This window comes from Trachurus trachurus (genome assembly GCF_905171665.1).
Source record: "Trachurus trachurus genome assembly, chromosome: 7".
In the NCBI taxonomy this organism is placed as follows: domain Eukaryota; kingdom Metazoa; phylum Chordata; class Actinopteri; order Carangiformes; family Carangidae; genus Trachurus; species Trachurus trachurus.
This window is the reverse complement of record NC_139901.1, coordinates 11,818,866-11,842,652: the sequence shown is the minus strand read 5'-3', so window position 1 is coordinate 11,842,652 and position 23,787 is coordinate 11,818,866. Positions and strand designations below refer to the sequence as shown.

General features: G+C 41.0%; 1 protein-coding gene across 2 annotated transcripts in view; it reads left to right on the top strand.

The window, feature by feature from the left end:
* Positions 1-23,787, top strand: part of ptpn11b (protein tyrosine phosphatase non-receptor type 11b) — a 46,958-nt gene that overhangs the window by 4,314 nt on the left and 18,857 nt on the right. For both annotated transcript variants that reach the window (XM_083976181.1, XM_083976180.1), the window contains exons 2-3: positions 11,694-11,816; positions 23,106-23,300. In XM_083976181.1, the coding sequence (XP_083832307.1) occupies positions 11,694-11,816; positions 23,106-23,300 (318 nt within the window). The remainder of the gene's footprint in view (positions 1-11,693; positions 11,817-23,105; positions 23,301-23,787) is intronic.

Below are 23,787 nucleotides of genomic sequence, written 5' to 3'. Positions count from 1 at the left end.
CAAAAAGCCACATAAACTATGGACACTATGGTGCAGTCAGCTGTTTTCATCTTTAAACAATGGGCCCACCTCCACTGAAAACGTCCTGACCATTTGTCATATCACCAGCAGCATTTTGTTAATCAGTTAGTTCGGCTTCTGGTGGCTTACTTGTGTGCAAGTGTTGAAAACAAACTGCATGCACATGCGCCGTGATTGCCTAAGTTAGTCATTTAGCTAATACTGCTAAGCTGGCCGCCTGCTGCTGGAGCTGCTGCTGCTGCTGCTGCTGCTGCTGCCGCTGCTGCACAGAGCAGTTAAACATTCAGCGTCAGGGTGTGTGCGAGTCTTGCACCCGGTGTAAATACCCCGAATCATCAGCGGGGGCTAAAAATATCCGCAACATTACCAAAATCCACACCCCAGGGCTCGTCTGTGACCGATATAGCGGCAGCAGAGGCTTTCATGCTGCGCAGCGGCTACTAAGTATATCACCTTTTTGTCAGTGGGCCTAGACAGCAGTGCTTTAAATAGCTGACTTGGGCTATATTGAACTTGAGACATTATGTAAGAGGATAGAGTGGTGGCTGGATGCACATTGGGCTTGTTTCCCTTCAGCCAGCTTGAGGCCTAACCTGCAGCTCCCAGCTGCCTCCGTCTCTCCCACAGTGCGTCCACTTACCCTGCCCCGTCCCTGACCATGTTGCGTCAAATAAAAGCAGGCTATTTGAAACGTTCTTTTCTTTTGTCTTGTCTCTCTCTGCCTCGCCCCCCCCTCTCTCTCTCACTGCCCAAGGCCAGATGCAGGGAAATGGGGTGCCTGGTGGTTGTCAAAGGGAATCCTATTCTTGGAAAGCCCTGACTCACTCCTGCTCCTACGGTCATGATCTGAGAAGGTGAGGGAGGGAGAGAGAGAGAGAGAAAGAGACGGCCTGGGTTGTATAGGAAGGGCAAAGTTGTTAACTGACTCAAATCTGCAGTGCTACAGGTAAATCAAAAGGATTCACAGTCATGTATGTATGGTGGCCCTGAGAGCTCAAAGCTTTGCAGCTTAAGAAAACACATGCAAAGACACGAAACACAAAAAAGTGACAGACCCAGCTAAAGCAAAAGGCTATGCTGCTAACACTACATATTTACAATAATACTGTTAACGGGTAGCCATCCTCACAGCTTCTACTGTAAAGTCAAGAAGCACCAAACTAAAGCACTCCACAGCCAGAAATACAGAAACACAACAGAACACTGTTATATATGAGATTTTGCAATGCATGCATTGTTTAACTGAAGTCGTTTTCTGAATCTTTGCAGGTGTTTTCTAATGTTTCAGTGCCATTGTACACATCAGCTGATTGAACCTGAGGTTAATACTGTGGCAGAGGATTAAGTATTTCAAAAACAGGTGATTAAACATTACCAAAAGCATAAAGATAAGCATTTTTGGCAATCCAAAACTACATTTGTCTGTCATAATTGTTTGGCCTGGAGATGCACTATAAGCTCTCAGCAGCAATTATTAGTGAAACGTGCAAAACTTTTAGTAGATATTTATTTCACTGGTCTTTGTAAACAAAGCCTGACAGGCGCAGATATGCAATTCATATAAAATAATCATTCAGAAAATTGAGCTTTTGGAAGTCTGTAGATAATTTCTGAGCACACTGTGTGGTGATGGATGAGGGCCACAGATCCAAAACATGAGCGGCAATAACCTTTTAAGCGATGGTGTGAAAACAAAACACTTTGCCAGTGCAACTGTGCACCCTTCTGTTTTAATTATACACTAGAATTTGTTTTGAATTGACACCCCACAGCCATGTTTGGGTTATAATGGGACGATCAATGCGTGGCAGCTTACAATCAATTTATTAAATGAACACTTACTTTTGTACCTAAATATAGAGTCATTTAAAATACATCACATTTGCCGCAGGTGGTAAATTTGAAACTTGGAACTTTTGTGGGCAAATAAGCAGCTCGAAACTCTGTGTCACTGGTTTCCATTAACCAGGTCTGTTTCCAAAAGCGTTTCTTGGTGAATGATGGTCTAAAAGTTAATCATTAAACAGTGAAACATGCAGAGAAAGAGAAAGGGCAAATATATTTTGTCCTACGCCGAGAAAGCACTAACAGGCAGAATGCCAAATGATAGTCTAACTGCAAATCTCAAGGAGGCTTCGCAGAAAGAAAAAAAAAGAAACTATCAGGAGCCTCGCAGCCAGGATTACATAAGTGACATTTGTGGAAAATGAGTTTCATAATTAAAAATAAAATGTCTTGTTAGATTTGCCTTGTATGAAAAGGACAGTGGAGGAATCAGAGCCAAAATCAAACTTTGCAACGAAGTAGAGCTGTAAGGATCTCAGCAAAATTTTCTTTTACTGGTTAGTATTAGAGGTTTAAGGATCTTAACATGTCCCTCAGAAGTGAAGCAGTGAAGGATCTTGTGACATATCAAGTACTTTTGGTCAAACTCTTTGATAGAAAGGCATGGCATGATGGAAGAGAGAAGGGGGGTGGCAAGAGGTAATTTCATCCACAATCTCTCAAACATCAGGCTGTCCCTTACAGTTATTTTGATAAATGTGTTGCTTTTTATTTATTTTTACTGTATATGGGATCCAGTGCCTGCTCCGCCTTCATTGGTCACTTGGAGACATACATCATCATTTAGTTTGGAGGCTTAGCTCATGAAGTCAAGTTAATATCGATGTGTTGCCTGCAGGGTAACTTCTATTCAAATGAAGGTTAAGTTAATATAAGGCAGCATTAGTTGTAGATTAAGAGCATGATTATTTATTATGGTGATGCATATTTAATGCACTAGACTGTAGATATCTGCTGATCTGCTGACATTTATGCCAAATGTGTAGTGTCCGAGAGAAAAGTTTGTTTTCAGTGCTTCATTGAATTTCAGAAGGCTCTGTGGGGTTATATCTGAAGTAAAGCCAGAGCAAGGTCACTGACTTAATCCAAAATTGTTAGAAAACTGTGAGAAAAGTTGGTGCAGAAAAGTTTTTGTTTCTGCAAGGTGAGAACTCGACCTAGAATTTGGCCAGCTTCCTACTTTCTGGCAGATATGATGGGAAAAAGTCGGCTTCTGTTGTCAGACTGCCTGATTCATGCCACAGCCGTCATGTCTGGTCATAAAACATTTACCTTGACTTGTGACAACAATTCACAATCTCAGCAGCTGGCGTTTCACTTTCACATCTGTCCACAGTTTTGTTTAGAGATTAAACTTTCCAGTTTGTTGTTGTTGTTTGACAGGGTACTAACACACCTAAATGCATCTTGGTCTGTATAGTTTACAATAGTTAATGGTCATAATATTAAAGTGGTGATGGCCATGCTGCTGGTTTGGACAAATGGTCCAGCAACTATAGAGTCAGGAAACCCGACGTGCAGCAGATAGAAGATCATGTTTCATTACTTTTCAGATGCAACAGCCTTGTTCCCATTTTGTCAGCTATAACAACAAAATGTCGTCAGGTAAAAGGTGCACTGTGTATCTGTAATGACAAGGCGAATAAACAGCGCCGATTAAACAGTTAAATGTGAAGCTTTTATTCACCGTTTATGCACGGAGCTGACTGGGAACTCTGAAAAGTTCAATTGGAACAAACCACTTTCACAGATATTCAAGGTCTTCAGAAGATGAACCTGGTGGGCGTTGTTTTTTTGGGGGCAGTTTTTGACTGTGAGGGACAGTGCAGCAGTGACAGGGTTTTCGGAGAGGAAGGTTGGATGACTAACAGCAAAGGGCCATTGGTCAGACTTGAACCCATGGCTGCTGCTACCTGAAGTGGTAGGTGCTCTGATGGGTGAACCACTGGAGCGTACCGAGGTCATCGGGTTTTTAGCATAATATCTCTCAACAACTATTAGATGATTGCCTGACCTTTTTATTTTGCGGTCAGTTCAAAATCTCAGTTTGGCCACAGCCTACAGGTGTGTCCTTACAGTAACTAACCCAACAACATGATTCAAACAAACAAATAACCTTTATGAGCCAGTATTTCTGAGAACTTTTTTTTAAATATATGAAAAGTGGATGCAAGGAATCCCCTGTTGAGATGATCAATTTGAGCCAGTTGTCAACTCCAAACCGGGTAGCACTACAGTTTTACATTGTGGTGCTTTTGTCCTCTGCTTTTATTCTCTAACTCATCTGCAAATCTCCCCAATGCAGCGCTGCAAAATTAATAGCCTAATGGCATACTGCTGAATTGGCTGGATTGGAGGGTTTAGCTTGGCGAGGGCTAACTATGATCCGGTGTAACTACGCCACGCACGATTAGGTGTAATCTCCAGGCACGGGCAACACAGCTGTTGCATTTAGCCTCCGACAAGATAGCGGGGACCTTGTAGCTCTCAGAGACCTGGCACCCAGATCTGGCTTGGCCTGGTCTGGTTTGTGTTACAGCCAGTGAAAGCTCTGTTAGCTTTAGGATCACAGAGTGGCTTTTGGAGCGCAGCCACCAGACAGCTGCTGACCTCTTAGGCTACGTACTGTAGGAGGGAGAAGGTGAGGAGGAGGAGGAGGAGGAGGAGGAGGAGGAGGAGGAGGAGGAGGAGGAGGAAGAAGGAGGAGGGCGGGCGCCTGCCAGTCCCTGTCACATGCGTCTGAGGTGGTAAAGGAAGGGAAGGGAAAAGGGGGGACGGCTGATAGCGCTGATGAGCGCTGGTATCAGGCCTGCTCACGCTCGTCCAAATCCCAGATTAAAAGACCTCCGCCCCCTCGCTCGCTCTCCCTCCTCCTGCCCCACTCTCTCTCTCTAACACTCACCCCCTCCACCTCTCTCACTGTCTATGTCTCACTCTATCTAACCCAGTAACACTTTTACAAGCAACCCCCTCCACCGCCACCCTCCCTCCCCCCATTCGTCTCTATATCTCCCTCGCTCCTTCCCACCCTCCCTTGTGTAACAGTGCCCAGTGCTGGATTACTGAGATCTGAGGCTGCTGAAGCAAAAGGGGCTGTAGCAGGCTTCGACCAGAATGGTGAGGTAGGGCAGAAACGATCCCATTTATCTTCACTCCATTTACACCCTTACTCACATTTCTATTAGCTGCACAAATAACGGCTTTAATTCTGCTGTAATTTGCCAAATATGAAAACAGAGTCCAGTGCTGTAGCTGAACAAGTGTACAGTATATGGGAGAGCATATGGATACCCAGCTGTGCAGAAGTGTGTGTGTGCACTGTTCTGTACTTGTGTGTGCACTGATGTGTGAGTGTTGCTGTAAAGGTGAGTTTTTCAGGAGGCTATAGGAGTTCACTTCAGTTGTTAAAGAAGCTCTCGAGACACGCAGGAGAAGGTTTCTCCTGCCTTCAGCTGTCCTAACCTGACGAGGTGCATTGTTGTTCAGTATAGTTGCTGCTGCTGCTGCTGTTGTGTGTTTAAAGCAGTGATCCAGTGTGTGTGTGTGTGTGTGTCTGGCACCAGCCCGTCTCCATTGTTTTGATAATTTGACGAGGGACAGCAGCACTGTGATGAGGGATTAGATTGGATTACTGACATAAGGCATTTTTGCCCCTCTGTTATTATTTTTCTGTATGAATCTGTGTAGGATTAAAAGCAGTACCACAAGTAATCTGTCCACCAGCTGACACCCATGACCTGTCAGTGGCTCCCCCAGTACAGTAACCTAGAAATGTGGTGGTTTTATTGTAGGACAACAGCTATGATAAGCGTCTAAAAAAAAAAAAACATGTATATGGGAAATACCAGATTTGACTACAATAACTTCTATGAATTGTGCCTATTGCACTGTGCATTACAGACCGCCAACTACTGATCTGACGTGTGGTTATGGGTGAATATGTCAGTTGATAACGACACAGTGTGGTGATCACTAGATATTGTGACTGCAATTTCATTTGGAATTATCATATTTGCATTGAATTATTAGGGCCGGTGACATTGGAAAATATCTGTGGATATTCCCCTTGTTAACATAAACGCACAATGTTTGCAGTGATCCCTCAAAAACTATGAATTGAAAGTTAAACTGTTTAACTTTTATTATTCAAAATGGCCTCAGTGCAACACTGCAGTAAACTCTTGGAATAAAGCATAAATTATTATGAAAATAACTAGGAAAAAGGTTGAAAAGCCTCTGGATAAGTCTCTCACACACTGAATGACCACAACACTAACACTTGTGGATCAACCAATGGAACAACATTGGTAACAACCCAGACAGTTTGCAGTTCACCTGCAGTGGTTGAAGGCACAAAAAAGTCTTCACATCAGGTATTGGAGGCCAGCACATACTCTGATATTTGTATGTCTATTTATCACTGACAGTAATTGAGGAATGATGACATTGATGTAGTTTACACAGATTCACATTCAAGTTTTTTTTATTTTAAATGTTTGTGCAACAGCAACTGAATCTTTTTTTTAACTCCTAAATATTGATATTGGCCTCAAATTATAGATCAGTATCAGTCAGGCTGCAATTCTTAACTTAGACAGTTTCTGATTTACATAATGATTTACCAGTTTTAGACTTTGTCCATACAAGGCTGCTTGTTGCTACACAACATTTAGCATGTCATACCTTCTCCATCTTGGATTAAAGGAAAGTGTGTTTTGAAAAGTGTGTCAGAAGTACTTGAAGTACGTGAAATGAATGGTATCCAGTCCTACACACAGTATTGGTAATATATGGATATAATGTCTGAGAGCTATGAAAATCTCAAGTTCCTCAAACAGATTTACATCTTGATCCTGTGAGATAGTCGAACATGTCAAATACATCATGGTAAACCAGTAAGAAACATGAGAAACAAAAATCTTCAAACTGCACATTAACCATTTACAGTTTGGACGTTTCAGAGACAATACTGTCACTGTCAGTCTCTCTCTCCAACAGGCGCCGTGTCGGTGGTGTATTTTTACTTGAGTGTTGCCGATAATACATTTATCACTCTCTCAGTGCCTTTGAATCATTTCCTGTTTGTCTCCAAATGGTCTTTCCCGAGCTCAACCATCCTAGCCCCCCTCCACCCCCACCCGCTGGACTCCCAGAGATATTTCTCATGTCAGAGGGAGGGAAACTTGTCCAGTTCACTCCTGGCTTTTATGTGTATTTACGGTATAACTAATTCTCTTGTACAGGTACAATTTATTATAAAGTTTATCTCCCTTAGCTTGTTCAGAGAGAGGGCTCAACAGATTGGCTTTGCCCTTCAGTGATCTGATGTTCTGGTGTCGACCGTCGGTTGTCTGGTTCAGCCATGACTTTTGACTGAGTATCCACTATGACTATACAATAGGTTTTTGTTTCAAATTTCAAATTTATTTTTTGAATTTTATTTTAAACATGGATAACTTGGATAACTGAGATCGTTGAAAACACTGCCACCCTGTGTCCGGTTGAAAAAGACCCTTGGAAATAAGACCTTTGGAAATGATGAAGGAGATGGTGCCAACTAGAAATCTTGTGTTTCTAGTCACGTCCTCCAGGACCAAGTCTACTGTTTGTCCATTACAACAGCGTGTGCTAACAGGGCTAGCAAATAATGTGACGCAGGACTGTCTGTTCACTGTCTCTACTGGTTGCTCCTTTGAGTGCGAGCGGTTAAGCATCAAGCTTTTAATTTCTATAAGGTGATTGCCATAAATTATGCAATGCATTTTGTTGTCTTCTTTAAAGTATTTCCAAATATAATTTTACCTGGTAGTAGTGAAGTCCTACCTTATGATGTCAACATGAGGACTTGTACCCATCCCTGCTGATAAGAGACCTGCCCCGACCTCAAGTGGTGATGGCAGCATGGATAAAGAATGATAAATAATGAAGTGTTACTGACCTTGTGTCTTTGCTAGCAGCTTTTGTCCAATTAAATTCTGCAGCTCTTTGCTGTTCTGCAGAAGTACTTTTTATTTTTTGCAACTACTCCTACACCTGCTTGCACATGCTCAGTGTATCTGTTTGCTCAGGTATGGGTGTGTATTCAGGATGGAGATTGTTTCTGATATGGAGCTAAAACACATGGATCCAGCAGATTAATATATTTTAGTTAAAGCTGGATGTTTATTAGTCCTGTGGTGAACACCACAATAATGGAAGGTCCTGAATGACAACAACAAGGAGGGTTGGTGCCATTAATGCACCACTCTCTCCTGTATGAAGCCTATCACACATTTAGCATCATTGCTGATTCTCCTGCAGTGGCCATCTCTCTCCTTGCCTGTCTCTGCTTTCACTCCTCTCGTGTTTCCACTCTGTCATCGTCAAAACAGGTCAGGCTGCTTTGTGATTGACAAGCAGTCAGTGTCACTTTAATTTATCTGCTGAATGCTAGATCGCGACAGTGACTTCATCTCCAAAGACGTACACGTCTGACATTTACATTCAGCTCCAGCAAAAAGGAAGCAAGTTCAAGCCTCCAGTTAGTTCTCTCTCTTCATTTTATCGCAGTTGCTGTGACCCACAGAAACTCCAGCGGTCGTCAATGTGAATGTCAGGCCTGGGTATACTTGTTACGCACTGATTAGATTTATGTTTTTGAGTTATTGGCGAAATTAATGGAAAGCATTTTGCCACATAACACACAGGGATTCAAACCACAATGGTATTCTGGTGTGTATTCGCTGAGGTGACACAAGATCTGCTGAGCCGACACATGAGTCTTATTTTTATCTTACTGTCATGGGTTTGTGTCATACAGTGTGCAAAAACAGAAACGGCTAAATGCTCGCCCACTGTTGAAGCTCTCAGATACTATCTTCTCTGCATGAGCTTCATGAAGGCGCTCTTGTGTCGCCCGCAGCCTCCTCTCCGCTGGGTTATATTAATCAATAATGAGCCTTTGTAATGCGTCGGGATGATGGTGAAAGGCTACAGTTAAAGATGTGAAATGCATGATTTCCATTACTCATTTGTTCTATATGTCAGTGTCAAAAAAAAGTCTCTTTTCCCATCCATGTTGAATCATTGACATTTACAAGCATTTATCTTTACAGAGACAAAGTCAAGAGCTGCAACTAAAGGTTATTTATGGTATTTGGATAATCAAGGGACTAATTATTCATCTCATTTGTCAATCTCGCAGTTATTCACTCATTGCAATTACTCAGAAAAAGAAGTAAACAAACTCATAAATTAGCCTATTTAGGTATCTATTAAGGTGAAAGCCTCAAAATTGCAGATTGTCTGTGTAGCAATTGACATTCAAGCCAGTGCATCAAAAATGAGTTGTTGAAAGTTTCTCTTGGAGAATGAGGTGTTTGAATTGCTGTCAAGAACACACCGGTAAATTTAAATTTAGTGTAATTTTCTACTCTATTATTAATTTGATAAATTATATAGAGAAGTACTCTATAAATTCAAATCAAATCATCAATTGATTAGTCTGTAAAACAGGATTTTGTTTTTGAGTTGCTGTCTCTCAAACAATCCAAAAAACACAACATTTATTTATTATAGACAGTATATAGTAAAGCAGAAAAACAGAAAATTGTGAGATTTATTTATTTATTTTACAGTTGATAAGCAGCATCAATGAGTAATAATTGCTTGTAAATACACTTACTCCTGTAGCCTCAAGTGGCTGCATGATTACTCCTCAGATACACTGCGTTTAATAACCTACAAATACTAATATGGACTCAAATGTGTTCATGCATTATAATTAAGAAGTCCCTGTGTAAGAGCAAGGCAATTCATACAAGTTAATATACTCTACGTTTGCAGTTTCATATCTGTTTAGTCGAGGCCCTCCTTTCCTCGCAGACGAATGGGGCCCTGGAAGGCTAATGGTGCGTTGGATTAGCCAGCAGTGGCACACAGTAGTTACGGAGGTTTAACCCAATGATCCCTGCTTAAACATGAGCTCTAAATCCACACAGCTGACATACAGCCATTCACTGGGATATTGCTGCTCTACCTACTCACTGTGTCAAGACCAATGCAGCCGGTCACACATTAAACACAGGGCTTCTCCCTGTATGTGCTGGTGGTTAAATGTCTTGCCAGTGTTTTTCATTAATAAAAAATATAAAAGTAGAATAAAAGCACATGGTTTGGTTAAGACAAGTCAAGCACGACAGTAAGGGACCAGGGTGCACAACCCAGAAACTGTAATCAGTCAACCTGAGAAGTGGATGGGATAAATATTTGCTAAGAATGTTGTGTAACAGAGGAAGTAACATGTAATTATTAGCTTTGGCTTTGCGGTTCTATAAACCTAAGTGTCCTTCCCTTTCAAACCAGGACAGGACACACAGTTAACACGTGTTCATTGATTCATCAACCAAAAATGTGTCCTCTCTTTGTATTCTAAGTAAATGAAAGAAGCACTGTATGTACGCGGACATTACCGTAATCAGGCATGTAGATATTATAGTAAAACATCTATGAAGTGATGGGAAGCAATTTTCTGTAATTATAGTCACTTCCTGTAGCAACTATGTCTGCTTAGGATTTATATTTTGAAGCAGAAACTGATTCTGGTATTGATTCTGCTGAACTGCAATCAGCTCCTTTCTGAAATAATGAGAGGCATCCCCACTCATTTGAGTCCATGGATAGACCTCACATTGACTTTGTTACTGTCAGTCCGTGCATCGCATGAAGAGTAAATGTGCAACCACTGCCCAAGGATAAATGTCTAACACCATTTACATGTCCTTTTATCAGTCAGCCAATGTAAACAACCATTTAAAACCTGCAACCTCTGTCAGACCTCTCAATTAAGACCAGCTGGCAGCTGCTACCATTGACATTTCTTTTAGAAGATATTTTTGGGGCATTTTTCACCTTCATTTTGATAAAGTGTAATGAGACAGGAAAGCAGTGAGAGAGACTGGGGAAATGACATGCGCAAAGGATTGGCTTGGTCAGGAGTCGAACCGGCGATCGGCATATGCCAACATGGGACGTGCTCTAACCACTCAACCACCGAGCACCCAAAACTAGCGTCTTTTAAAAGTCTCTGGGATGAATTTAAGTTCGGCCACAGTCAGCCCAATTCAGTATGTGGTCATGCAAATGGGATGAGATCTCCATTACTTGTATCTGCATCTGTTCAACCCAAAAATGATCTGCATCAGTTTTTCTATTCAACTGTAACCAGAGGATGGCATGGTTTCTTCTGTAAGCTGAGTATTAAAGGAGGTTATATTAATTCTGGCAATGCAGCATCACGCTATATACAGTTGTCATATCAATGATTATTTTTCACCTTCTCGTACTGAAACTTCTAATTCTTCACATACTTTCATCTGTTTTTCTTTCTCATTATTCTTATTTTTAGGGTTTATGATTAACTTAAACCCGTACTAAATTAAGCTACTTTCAATGGAAGAAATGAACACAATGAGATAAAATATTTCTTATTTTATTTCATTTGTTGTGAGCACTGCTTACAAAATATGTCAAAACACTCCTACAGGTCTACACATGAAGAGCTTTCTGCAATGTGGAGCAGCTGAGTAAAGCTAAACCACTGCTGACTCTCAGCTGGACTGAAAAACTGACCTTTAGGACTAAAATGGACTCTGTGAAACATTTAATGCAAGATTATAGAAGGCAGATTACTGTTTCTGACTCAGGAGCTGTTTCCTGTCTGTGCTTGCCTACTGTGTCACTTTAGGCTGGGAAGTTAGTGTGTGACATGTTTACAATCTGCATAAACATAAACACACATGGCTCATTTGGATGCGTAACAGGTTGCTCCTTTGTCCCCCGATTTTCAGGTGGTTCCACCCCAACATCACCGGAATCGAGGCAGAGCAGCTCCTGTTGACCCGGGGTGTCCACGGCAGTTTCTTGGCCCGGCCCAGCAAGAGCAACCCGGGGGATTTTACCCTCTCCGTCAGGTAGGTTGGTCCCATATGCACCCCCTCCCCCTCCCCTTCCCATCCTTTCAAATACTTTTCACCATTAGCTCTGATATTTAACCTCAGCTTCAAAGTTCAGCCAGTACAGAGGGGCAGGTGTAGCTGTTTTGAGAGGTGATTAGAGAACCGAGATGGGATGAGTCATTAGTTCCTCTGAGAGGAGCTGCCCACTGGAGGGTAGTGTCTCAGCTTTAAAGGGGAACTATGCAAGTCCTGACCCTTTTCTGCTCTTTTTCTAACCCTCCTCCTGGCCATGTGCATTTGTTTACAACAAAGCCTGTGAGAAAGCAATCAATAGAGCGGTACATAACATTATATACCATGTTACAGCATGTATAACTGTGGAGTCTTATCTGTCATAAACAAGAGATTACGGTTTACGGGGGCGCGTTTGTGTCGCGGTGCTGCCGAGACAAGAGCTTGCAAAGTTGGTTTTCAGCCAAGAGACGCTAGGTGGAAGGCAGAGAACCTCCGTTCTCCCTGTAACAAGTTACAAGTCATTTATTTAACAATCACAATTAGTCCAAGGCTGTTTAATTCAGGTAAAAATGTAGCATAGTTAAGCTAAACATTTTGCATAGTTCCACTTTTTTTAAGTATATTTTTGGGGCTTTTTATTGCCTTTATTCGATAGCCGGTTGAGACAGAGACAGGAAATGGGGAGGCAGAGAGGAGGAATGACATGCAGGAAAGGGCTGCCGGATCTGGGATTCGAACCGGGGCCGCCTGCAGTGAGGACTGTAGCCTCAACATGGGGCGGTAGCTCTACCAAGTGAGCTAAACGGCGCCCCAACATAGTTACTCTTTAAGGACTTTTCTCTGTTTAAATTTACGCCGGCAGTATGAACACCGAGGGGGATGTAAACACCAACCATTTCTATGACAACAGTCAGATGGAGGACGCCATGGTTAGGGCTGTGTGTGTGTTTGTTGTCATGGGACTGATGGTAATAATGTCAGAAAGGAAACGTGACTCACTGTCGCTCCATTTGTCCATGTTTTTGTCCCAAGATATGAGCTGCAGTCTGTGTGACTACAGTACACAGGTTCTTTAAAAATGTTCAACCAATCATTGTATCACTTGTGCCTTCCTCTAAAAAGGTTCCTCCAAACAGAATCCCACAAACTACAATAATTCCTGGTTCTTACTTTTCGGCCAAATTAGGAAAATTGTGCTTAAAACTGTAAGCAAGTTCCCTCAGTCTCAAAAAACCAAAATGTTTTTATCAAAATGATCAATACTACTGCAGTTTTGTTAAAATGTGATTATCATGTTCAGAAAGTAAAATCATTGAACATCTTTTGTCAATACTATAATAATAAAATTAAAAAAATAGCATGTCCAACATGTCTGTGTGACAAATGAAAGGAACACTCGCTTTGTTAACCAGATAATGATGCTACACAGAAGTGATAATTAAAATGTAAATGGTCACACTAGCCTCCCAGCTTCTTTACCATGGTATAGTTTATATTATCTGACATTCAATCTGACCATTGTGACATTTACATTTACATTTTGGCACTTTGTTCATGAACAGTCAAAATGCCTGGATGACCAAGCACAAACAAAACTAAAGCGTGCAAAGGTCAGACGCTCGACATCTGAGCTAAAATAATTCTGTGACCGCCACTCAGTTTTTAATAAATGATCTGAGACTGTGTCAGTTTGGCTAAAGAGGCAAGTTCACCTTTGAGGAGCAGCCGAGACCTTCAGAGTCTCAGAGACTGCTGCCCGTGGGTCTGCATGTGACGTAACATGTTGTCTGCGGGTGAATAGATGGCACAGAAGTTGTTTTGTGTGAGTGTTTCTAGGAATATGTTAGATAACACATCAGGAATGTGCGATTTGGTAACGTTCTGATGTGGTCAGCAGGATGGAGCTGAAGTGAGCCCAAAAACCCGGACTGAGTGTAGTAATATACTGTAGTAATAAAAAAAAAAAGGGTGGGGGGGAGGGGGACTCATTTCTCTTAATCTCTTTAATTGAGAAGCCCTGGTGTGTTGCAGAAAATGTACAGCTTGCTGGTAAGAAGGACTCAGCACAACATGCTGCAGTGATTACAGGGAAGGAGAGCAGGAAACAAATACAGAAGGGGGAGTTTGAGGAGCAGCTCTTCCCTGGCAACGGAAGCTTTTAAGAGATGCATCAGTCACCCAAGTGCCTGGAAGAAAGTCCAAACACATTTGTTACTCTGTGCCAAGCTGGCATGGTGACATGGGCAGGGAGAGGCTTCTTTCTCTGTGTGTGTGTGCGTCTGTGTTTCTGTCATATAGGCTACCATTGGGGACACATTTCTAAAGACCAGGTGTGGTCTCAATTTGGAAAAAAAACGTATATTTGGGTCAGTGGTTATGGTCAATGAGGTAAAGGGTTCGGCAGGTGGTAATTATGCTTATTGTAAGTTTCCAGGAAATTAAGTCTGTCATGTCCCCAAATGCAATGCATGGCAACATGTGTGTATTGTGTGGTGTGTGTGTGAGAGAGAGAGAATGAGATGGGAGAGGAAGAGGAAACAGAGTAGTTTGACAGGCAGACGCTTTAAAATGATGTTAAAGCGTGAGGGACCTGGTGGCTTTGACCTTCACTGCCTGTGGTTTGTGTGTAGGGCAGAGTGTTGTAAATTACACACACCACAGGAAGGTTGGTGGGCTGAGCTGTGGCCATAATTTGTGGTTTTGACAGACTTACACACACACACACCACACAGGCACACTGAGGTCAAGTGGCTATAGCAGAGCCTCACTTTGAACTAAGAGGACGGAGGAGTGGGAGCAGAGTTTTATTAATAAAAACCGTATTATTACTGATGAAGAGATAAATTCATGAATAATAAAATGTCGTTGCTCACTTCAGTTCACGCTGTAGTTTCACCGAACACCTGTTAGCTAATGGTGTTATTACTGTTAAACGCACAGCCGATATCTCCTGCCTCTTGAGGTCCCTCAGTTAAAACAATAACAAAAGACGGCGTGAAATAGTGTGGGTTCATGGGAGTTGTTGTCTCCACAGTGCCACAGTGAAAATTAGACTTCCCAACTTTGTTTCTTTACTACAGTAACTTATGAATCACCAGAATAACCAGTGTCCTACTGACTGCTGTTCAGCAACAGTTAAACAGACTTAAACATGGCTGCCATCTCTCTCTTTTTTTTTAACCACTATTTATGTGTGTACCTTTCTGTTTGTAAAACTAGAAGCCATATATACAGGTGAGTTTTTATTATTATTTCTTTTACTACTGTTGTGATTCAACTGTGCAAAAGCTATAAAATACAGAAACACCAGGAAAGTTAGGTGAAACTCGCCTGATATTTAACCCGCTGGAGTCAATCTTACTCTTTTTGTCTGTTTTTACTCCACATGCATGCTCACCTTTTTTTCTGCACAAACTGTGAATCCTCCTGTTGTGTGGTGTGCAAAGTTGTCAGAAAGAATAATACAAATAAACAATATTATTTAATGTTTATACAAACAAATACAGTTCAAAATGTAAAAAATAAAATAAAAAATGAAGCCAAAAAGTTAGTCTATTCAGGGCATCTTGTAAGATATTAAGTTTAAAACCTCCTTTAAGCCCCACATAAGTATTTCCAGCTGATTTTCTCAGCTTGTCTCAACATGACCATATAAACAAAGTTATATTCATGCAAATAAAACGTGTTCATTATGTTCCCCAGAAGATTAAACAAACAACCTTCCATACACCCTCAGATGTGAATATTGGTATTAATGTGAATATATATCCTACTGGCTGTTTCTTAGGCAACTTTACTGGGGGCAACACCTGTATCTGTTAGAGGGAAAAATATAGGAAATATACACTGACCTTTTTAATCACCGTTTTCATAATTGTACAGAAGCAAATGAATCATATGGATCATATCAGAATGTGCTGAAGATAATTACATCTATAGAAGCTATACTTAATTAGGATATCATTCTTCCTAACTCATTTTCCATTTCTTTTTGTGAACACATGCACGCACACACACACACACACACACACACACACACACACACACACACACACACACACACACACACACACACACACACACACACACACACACACACACACACACACACACACACACACACACACACAGTGTCTTATCGGTGCAGAGGAGAGTCTAATTAGCTAGTCATTAGCCAGGTTTCAGCTTACTAAGGCCATTACAAGCAGGACAGTCACTGTGAATGTTCAGATTGTAACGGACGCTGAGGGACTCTCTCTCTCTCTCCCTCTCTCTCTCTCTATGTCTTATCTATCTTGTTCTGCTGCTCCACCTCTTATCTCCACCACCTCTTTTCTTTTCTGCTCCACGAGGTGAACAGAGAGGGGAGGGGTCGGACGGATCCGCTGTTCAGGAGCGTCACAGAGGCTGAAGCCTGAGACGCTAATGAGAGCTTTTTGAGAGGTTTGAAAATCTAATCAATTCAGTTTCTTAAAACTCAAAGAGGAGAAAGGAGAAAGTTGGACGCAGAAAAACTTGAGCTATAATTTATAACCAAGTCCAACTTTGTAAGAGGAGCAGTCTGGTCAAGTTTGCTCCGTCATTTTTCATGCTCTTTATACACTCAAAAGACCCTGCAGAGGAATTTTAAGGGCAATCTTAAGAGAGAATTTTGCAGGGCAAATTACCACAGAGAGCAAATGGATTTTCTCCTAGCCTCTGTATTATATAATGCTTGCCAGGGTTTACTTAGATATGTTTCCACTGCAGGCCAAGCTATTTATAGGTTTACACAGTCAAGTAAAAGAGCATTTCACCATCATTACTGTAAGTCCTTCTGTGAATTTTAACTGTATTTAAACTAACTTTTCCCTCAAGTGTTTGTTTCTCACTGTGTCTTCTGTGCGTTGAATGTGCAGTAAATTTTATTTTTTCTGACATCTGACCTCCCTCATCATGTCATGGCCCAGTTTAATGCTCTCAGCTGATTGTGGCATTAGGTGTAGCTGACTCTGCATGTCAACAGGGCCAGAGACACAACAAACCATGACCATTTTGCGTGCAAACGTTTGTGTCAGTGTTTCTGCTTTTCCTGCACGCGTGCAAAATAGTGTTCCTTTTTATACATAAACAGTACACAACACCCGAACAATGGAGTTAGTTTAAATAGTAGAAATAATAGTGACAAACAAAATAGATATAACCTCAATTCAGAAGACACGGTCTATGAAGGCGAGCCCATCATAGCCATCACAGACTGCATGATACAAACCGAAAATGGGGGGATCTGGTCTACCACATGCCTCCTGTCACCTAGCAACCTTGACAACACCATGTTTTTCTTTTTATATACAAAAAAAACTTGAGGTTTTAAGGCTTGTGGTTTTAACTGTTGTACCATTAGCTGTTGAACTGAGCTGAAAGACAACACTTACATTTTGAAAGTGTCATCCTCAGGCTTTCTGTCTCTGTGTTGTTTGCTTTCATTACTGGTTCACAATGAATCTCGGGATTGGCCATGAAGGGAAGGATCCCAAGGAATCTGAATCATTTATTTATTGCCAAGGAAAAGTAGGAGCCTTTTTTAATAACCAATCTAGTTGGGCTGGTGTGATGCAATCTAGGGCTGGGCGATATGGCCAATTTCATCTATGGGATGCATGTCATTTTTATCTTTAGCGTGCACTATGTGGTTTCAGATGGGAGTTGTGGCTTTTCCAGTCACCATACCATATATGATATTCAGTTTGACTGCATCAGTAGTGGTTTTCCACCATATGCTTTTCATGTCATATGCAATAGGAGATGATTCAGCTGCTGTTACCTGCTTGTTTTGAGAGTTTTTGTGAGCTGTGGTGTCTCTTATGCATCTTGTAACGAGACACATTTCTCCCACTCGCCTGCTGCCTCTGTTTGACATGTTGAAATATGTCGGTTATGCTATCTTTAAAATCAACAGCCTTTGAAAAGCAGCGGAGGAGGAGGAGGAGAGAAAACCTAGATTTTCATTTTTATATAATTAACCTAAAACATGAATATGAATTCATAAATAAATTTGTTTTATCACATAGGCCTAATGTAAATCATTCAGCTCCTAGATTGTGACCCAGCACACACCCCCTGTACATAAAAAATGCTAACCGCTAGCTACTGTAACAATCCTGTAGTGGCACTGGCAGGAGAAAAAAGTAAACCTTTGAATTCGGACATCTTTCTGCATCAACTGGCCATACCGTGATCTGAGCTTCTTCTAAGTAACAACTAGATAAGTACACTATGCTCAAGCTAATATCACACAAACAGTGTTTTGTATTTTCCTTAGACTCCTTAAACATTATTAATGTTGTTAAGACTCAAGTTGCTCTTTGAGAAACTTCAGGAGCCCAGATTTTTTTATCTGGAGAGCAGCAGCTTCCTCCTTGATGTCCATGGCTGGACACCATGATGTTAATCAGCTCCAATGATCAGTCTAGGTCTTTAAATCTTCTCTGGGTTTCACTCCTACCTCACTGATTCTGCACTGAGCTTCTGTAGTTGTCTTAGCCGGACGCCCCCTTCTGTGTAGAGTAGCCACATACCTAAATCATCTCCATTTATAGAGACTAACTGTGGGCTGATGAATATTTAAACTCTTAAAAAACACTTTCTAACCCTTTCCAGCCTCAGCAGTTCATAACCACAGATCTTCTGAGATCTGTTTTGTGAGGCCTGGTTCACATTAGCAGATGTTTCATGTGAACAAACAAGACTCCAGGTTCATTAACTCCTGACTAGAGGTAACCTTTGTTCATGTCAATTAGACGAGGGGTTGATATTCTTTTTCCAACCTGCACTGTGAGTATTCTGATGATGCATTCAGTATGGACACAAACAATACAGTGATTTGTGTGTTATTAAAATAGAAGGTGTTTGTTCATCATTGTGACTTGGATGCATATCTGACCACATTTGAAGACAAATAGAGAAACAAATGAAGAAAAATGAAAACATGAATATAATGCAAAAAGGGGTTTTCTCTCAGCTTTTCGCAAGCAGTCCAGAACAATTATAATCCATGTGCAAAGATAGCATCAGGAAAACAAAACTGTTTCTCAGTGAATTATTCATTGTGAATTATTCATTGTGGTTGTTAAATAAAAGAAGATAGAACAACTAAAACAAGTCAATCGCGGGATGTTAAACTTTCAGAGTCTGATGATCCCAGAGCTGTTTTACATCTTTTTTAAAAAGATGTTGTGACGCCTTTTTTTTTTTTTAATGTCCATATTAAAAATGTCACAGAAGAGTTTGTATGAAAGCAGGAGTGATTTTAGAACAGCGCAAAACATTTCCACTGTTTTTCCTTGTGATATCTTGTTTCCATTCAATCGTCATAGAGGTAATTTCTTTTTTTTTTGCCTCAAGCTGGGATATTTGCTACTGTTTATGAGCAAACAAGATGACAGTGAGATTTCTTGGTTGTCTGAATTTGTGAATGCCTCTGGTCTCAAATCGTCCAGACCATAAAACTGAGACGACTGCATTGGAGAAAACAGATGGCAAAAAAAGATGTTTACTTTCTGACCAGATGATGCGTTTACTGTAGTGTATGTGTGGTTCTACACAGCGTATCAGGTCAGGATTTTACAACACATTTTTTTCATCTTATTTGACCATTATAATCTCTACCATTTAGCCAGCCTTCAATGAAAAGTGGAACTGAAATACAGGCTAAAACTTCATCAACCTTAATTTGATAAGTGGACTGGCAGCATTAAAAGGCATTTCTCAGTGGTGTCAGCCTGTATTGAGTGAACACTATTGCATGCATGACTATTGCTTCAGGGCAAAGCAAGCAATAATTTGTATATTTTAGACTTTGTACATGCATAAATATGTGCATTTTTTAGCAACACATTTCCCAGTTGTCCATGTTTGTGTGCTTCGTCTTATCAGGGCATAAATTAGCTCAGTTGCACTGATCTAAATGCTGTTTACTACTAAAACCTACTATTTTGCAGGAGTCTGTACCCTGTCTAGTTCTGCTAATAGATATGATGTATACGCTGCTCTGTCCATTAATCTGCAGCAAAATATCAAAGCTGTGGTCCGGTAGAGCGTCCCTGTAAATGACTATGTGACGTTATGTACAAGTTTGTGCTTCGCTCAGTCAGTCCTATCAATGCAAACCAGTTCATAGATAATCAAGGACAAGATTATCTTGCTCAGCTCTGCTGCTTTGTTTTTTCAATGAAGCAGGATACCATGGCACCACCACATTGAATACACTGTAAAGACTGCCTGACTGCACCTTATTATACTAGATGTATAATTCTGTTTTCCTGTTGTCACGCTAAAAAATTCTAGTTAAATTTTTTATTTTTTGCCTTAAGGTAAAACTTTTATATTTCCTGTGGAACAAAGTAAATCAGAGACTAATCTAACTTCTTGTGAGAAGAATGTCTGAATGCTGAATCAGGCTTTTGCAGGTGAAACAATCACCAGGATGTTGGTGCGAACACACACAAGGACTTGATTTAAAAATGCAGAACTTTGCTCAGTAAAGAGGAACAACTTCATAAGTTTTATGCTACATCCTCAACTTTTGAAGGTTTTACAGGAAGCACACGTTAATACCATGAGAAAAAGTGATGTGTCCAATCCATCATCACAGTAGATGGGATTCTTTGATCCTAATGTTTTTTTTTCTGATTAACAAGGGCTTCAGTCATAATTGCTAGATGTTTTCCACACAACAACAAACATGGCAGTGTCAGTGCACCTGTACTGTAGTTTGGACCTGCGTCTGATGGTGACATACATATTCCAAATGTCTGACAACCTCTTTTCAAAAAGTTCCATGTGTAAAACTTCGGTGTGGTGTCCTACAGTTGTATCGTGCTTGACCTTTCGGCTATGCTGCCTCCATGATTTCCTGGTGACATCGCTCTGTTCATTTCCATCAGCTTTCAGAGAAGATTCAGAAATACAGAGGAAATGATTGCAGAGCACAGACAGACGGCTTCATTTGTATCCGTATCTAACGTCGAGCACGAATATGAGCCTTTAAACTTCCTACAGGGATTACACTGCTACCCGTATTTGAGGGTTGAATTTGATGTCAGCAATGGGATTAAATGGCATCTAAATATAGGGAAAATCTGTCTCATTTTTGAGCTGGTAATAATCCATAAGACTACTATATAAAAATGAGCCATGGGCCTGGATGGTTTTCTTTTTTTTGTAATTCTTAATTTTAGTGCTTTGTGGACAGTGTGGAACCACCACAGGGACAAAGACTAATTTCTTTCTATGTTTAGCCACACAGCTAGGCTATTTGTGGATAGTTTTATGAATGATAATTCATTACATAATGTATGTACTGAACTTGATTTGTCTTTTGTAAGATTTATACACACGTGTCTGTTGTTGGACTGTCTGCTAGTTTATTAGGTTGTATCTAATTAAGGTACAAAGTTGGATGTTTTATGGGAAGGAGGAAAACTTCACCGATAGATGTGGACATCATAAAATATTCTGTGTCAGGAAGATTCAATCATAGATATGGCAAAAAAATGAAATTGATGAATCATGTTAGTGTTGCTCATCTGTCATGTATGGGAAGAGACAGTGGTGAGCACTGAGCAGACATGATGCTGAACTCTTACTGTAAAGACGGCTATCTGACTGTAATGAATCCATTATGGTTATTATCAGTGTCTGAGAGAGGGAAAGCAGGAGAGGAGGGCGGAGTGCGGCTGAATGAAAATCTAATGGTTAATGGTGTTAAACTCTGAGAGAAAAGGGGCTTTGGCCCAAGAGCCGAGGAGGGGCCTGTAACAGGGCCATGGACCTGGGGCACCCTGCCAACAGGCACTAATAGAGCCGTAAAGCAATTACCATGAAACAGTGAGAGAGAGGAAGAGAGAGAGATGGATTAAGGGAGTTTTGAATACACAAATGGAGCAATGCATTTATGTTGAGTGGGAAGTTGGAAAGCGAGAAAAAAGGAAACGTGAAAGTTAAGAGAACAACAACAAAAGTGATGGAAGGAAATAGGATTTGTGCCATTTGATACGACCATTAGCTTATAATCAGTTTGAGAGAGAGAGAGGGAGACACTACTGTATCTCAGCCTGGACTGTCTGGTCAACTCCCCTGTGGTCCCTGAAACTGTTGTGTGCTTGTGTGTCGTTGTACTTAATATGTTTGAAGGACTTTTTGTTTGTCTCTGATAAAGAAACATGTTTAACAGCGTCACAGGAGATGGAAAATGTAAAAGTAGACTTACATAGATGTAGTGGAGCTGTTAAGCCGCATCTTGTTCTTCAATTGTCCCAGGCAGATTTCTTATAGAATAAAACTACATAGATATAGTATGTAAGTGTGTGTTTAAGTGTGTGTTCTCATTTGTGTGCACCTGTTCAAACCAGCCAGAGGACTTTGAATATGCAAAGTGGTAGCAAATGTTTTCTGGCTTATCAGTCTTTGAGCTCGGCAGCTGCGTGCTTTTTTTTTTTTTTGCCACTGTTCTGCAATCACAATGCGGCCTTCCTCCCAATGAATTAGATATGAAAACTACAGAGTATTAAAAAAGGGATGATCCCTCGTGAGAAGATTTGTGTTGCTTTGTTTACAGAAGTCAAAGTGAAAAATATTCTGCGTGCGATAAAATGGATCAGTATTTTTTTTTTTTCAAATCACTGCGTCTTTGCAGCTTTTTCCTGCATTGTGTCACTTTTTCGTTTTTCGCTTGCGGCTTATTTTATTGTTCCAATTTTGGCACAGACAGAAAAGGTCAAAGCTATTTTATTATACTGTACAGTTTATATTTATACTTAAAGCCTTAGAAGTAAAGCCTCAGCGTTGCAGAGATATGAAAGAGTTGCAGACAGAATAAGGGAGATAGATGTGCTGTAGGTGTGAGGACAAATGAAAGACGTCACCACACTGGCAGGTTCATCAAGGTGTCTTAAGAAAATAAGGTTCAGTGTCTTAAACTGGGAGCAGATGGCTTGATGAGGTGGACATTTATATAGTCACACGCGTTCATGCTCCGTGAGTGTGGGCGACAAAGTGTGTATGGTCCTGATTTTGTTTGTGTGAATATATGCTGTGTGAGCTGTGTGGGTGGCTGTTTGTGTGCGTGCGCGTGTGTGTGCAGCGTGTATGTGTGTATCCGCTGTTTAAATATCTGCGCAGGGAACAAGAACACATGAAAAACACAAACAAACAGAAAGATGCTGAGTGCTTCTCTGGAATGAGTCCACCTCTGTTGACATGCATGATAACACACTGAGTTACTGTTTTGTTTTGTTTTTTCCTGTGCAGGCGCAACGATGAGGTGACCCACATTAAGATCCAGAACTCGGGCGACTACTACGACCTGTACGGGGGCGAGAAGTTTGCCACGTTGGCTGAGCTGGTGCAGTATTACACAGAACAACAGGATCTGCTGCGCGAGAGAAACGGACATGTCATCGAGCTCAAGTACCCACTCAACTGCAAGGACCCCACGTCAGAGAGGTGCTGACACACTCGCACACTGCCGCCCACGCCGTGCAAATACGAAAGCTCAATATGTTGCTGTTTTATCTGAATTAATAAAAACTACACACAGTTACAGATCCAGTTATTTTTATTCTCACAGCTTCAGGGGTGTCGGCCTGTAAAGCTTCAATCTTCCAGGAGAAGCAGTGAAACCACCTGAGAAATGTTATTAACGCAGCTCTCAGAGCAGTTACTGCATCCTGTTATGGCCTAAATGCTGTTTGTGAGGCAGTTTTCCCCCTGCACAGAACAATGCTGAATACTTGTGATGTAAATTTTTAATCTGATTTAAGGCATGACTCCCTTTAAATTTAACATTATGTTTTAAATTTTAATTTCGTGCTTGTTGAACCCACAGAGACCAGATCAGTGTTGCAGAGTTGCGCTAAAAGACTTTAGGGGGAAACCACGAAATGTATAGTTGCATTTTTCTTCCACATTATTTCGGTCACTTTATTCTTTA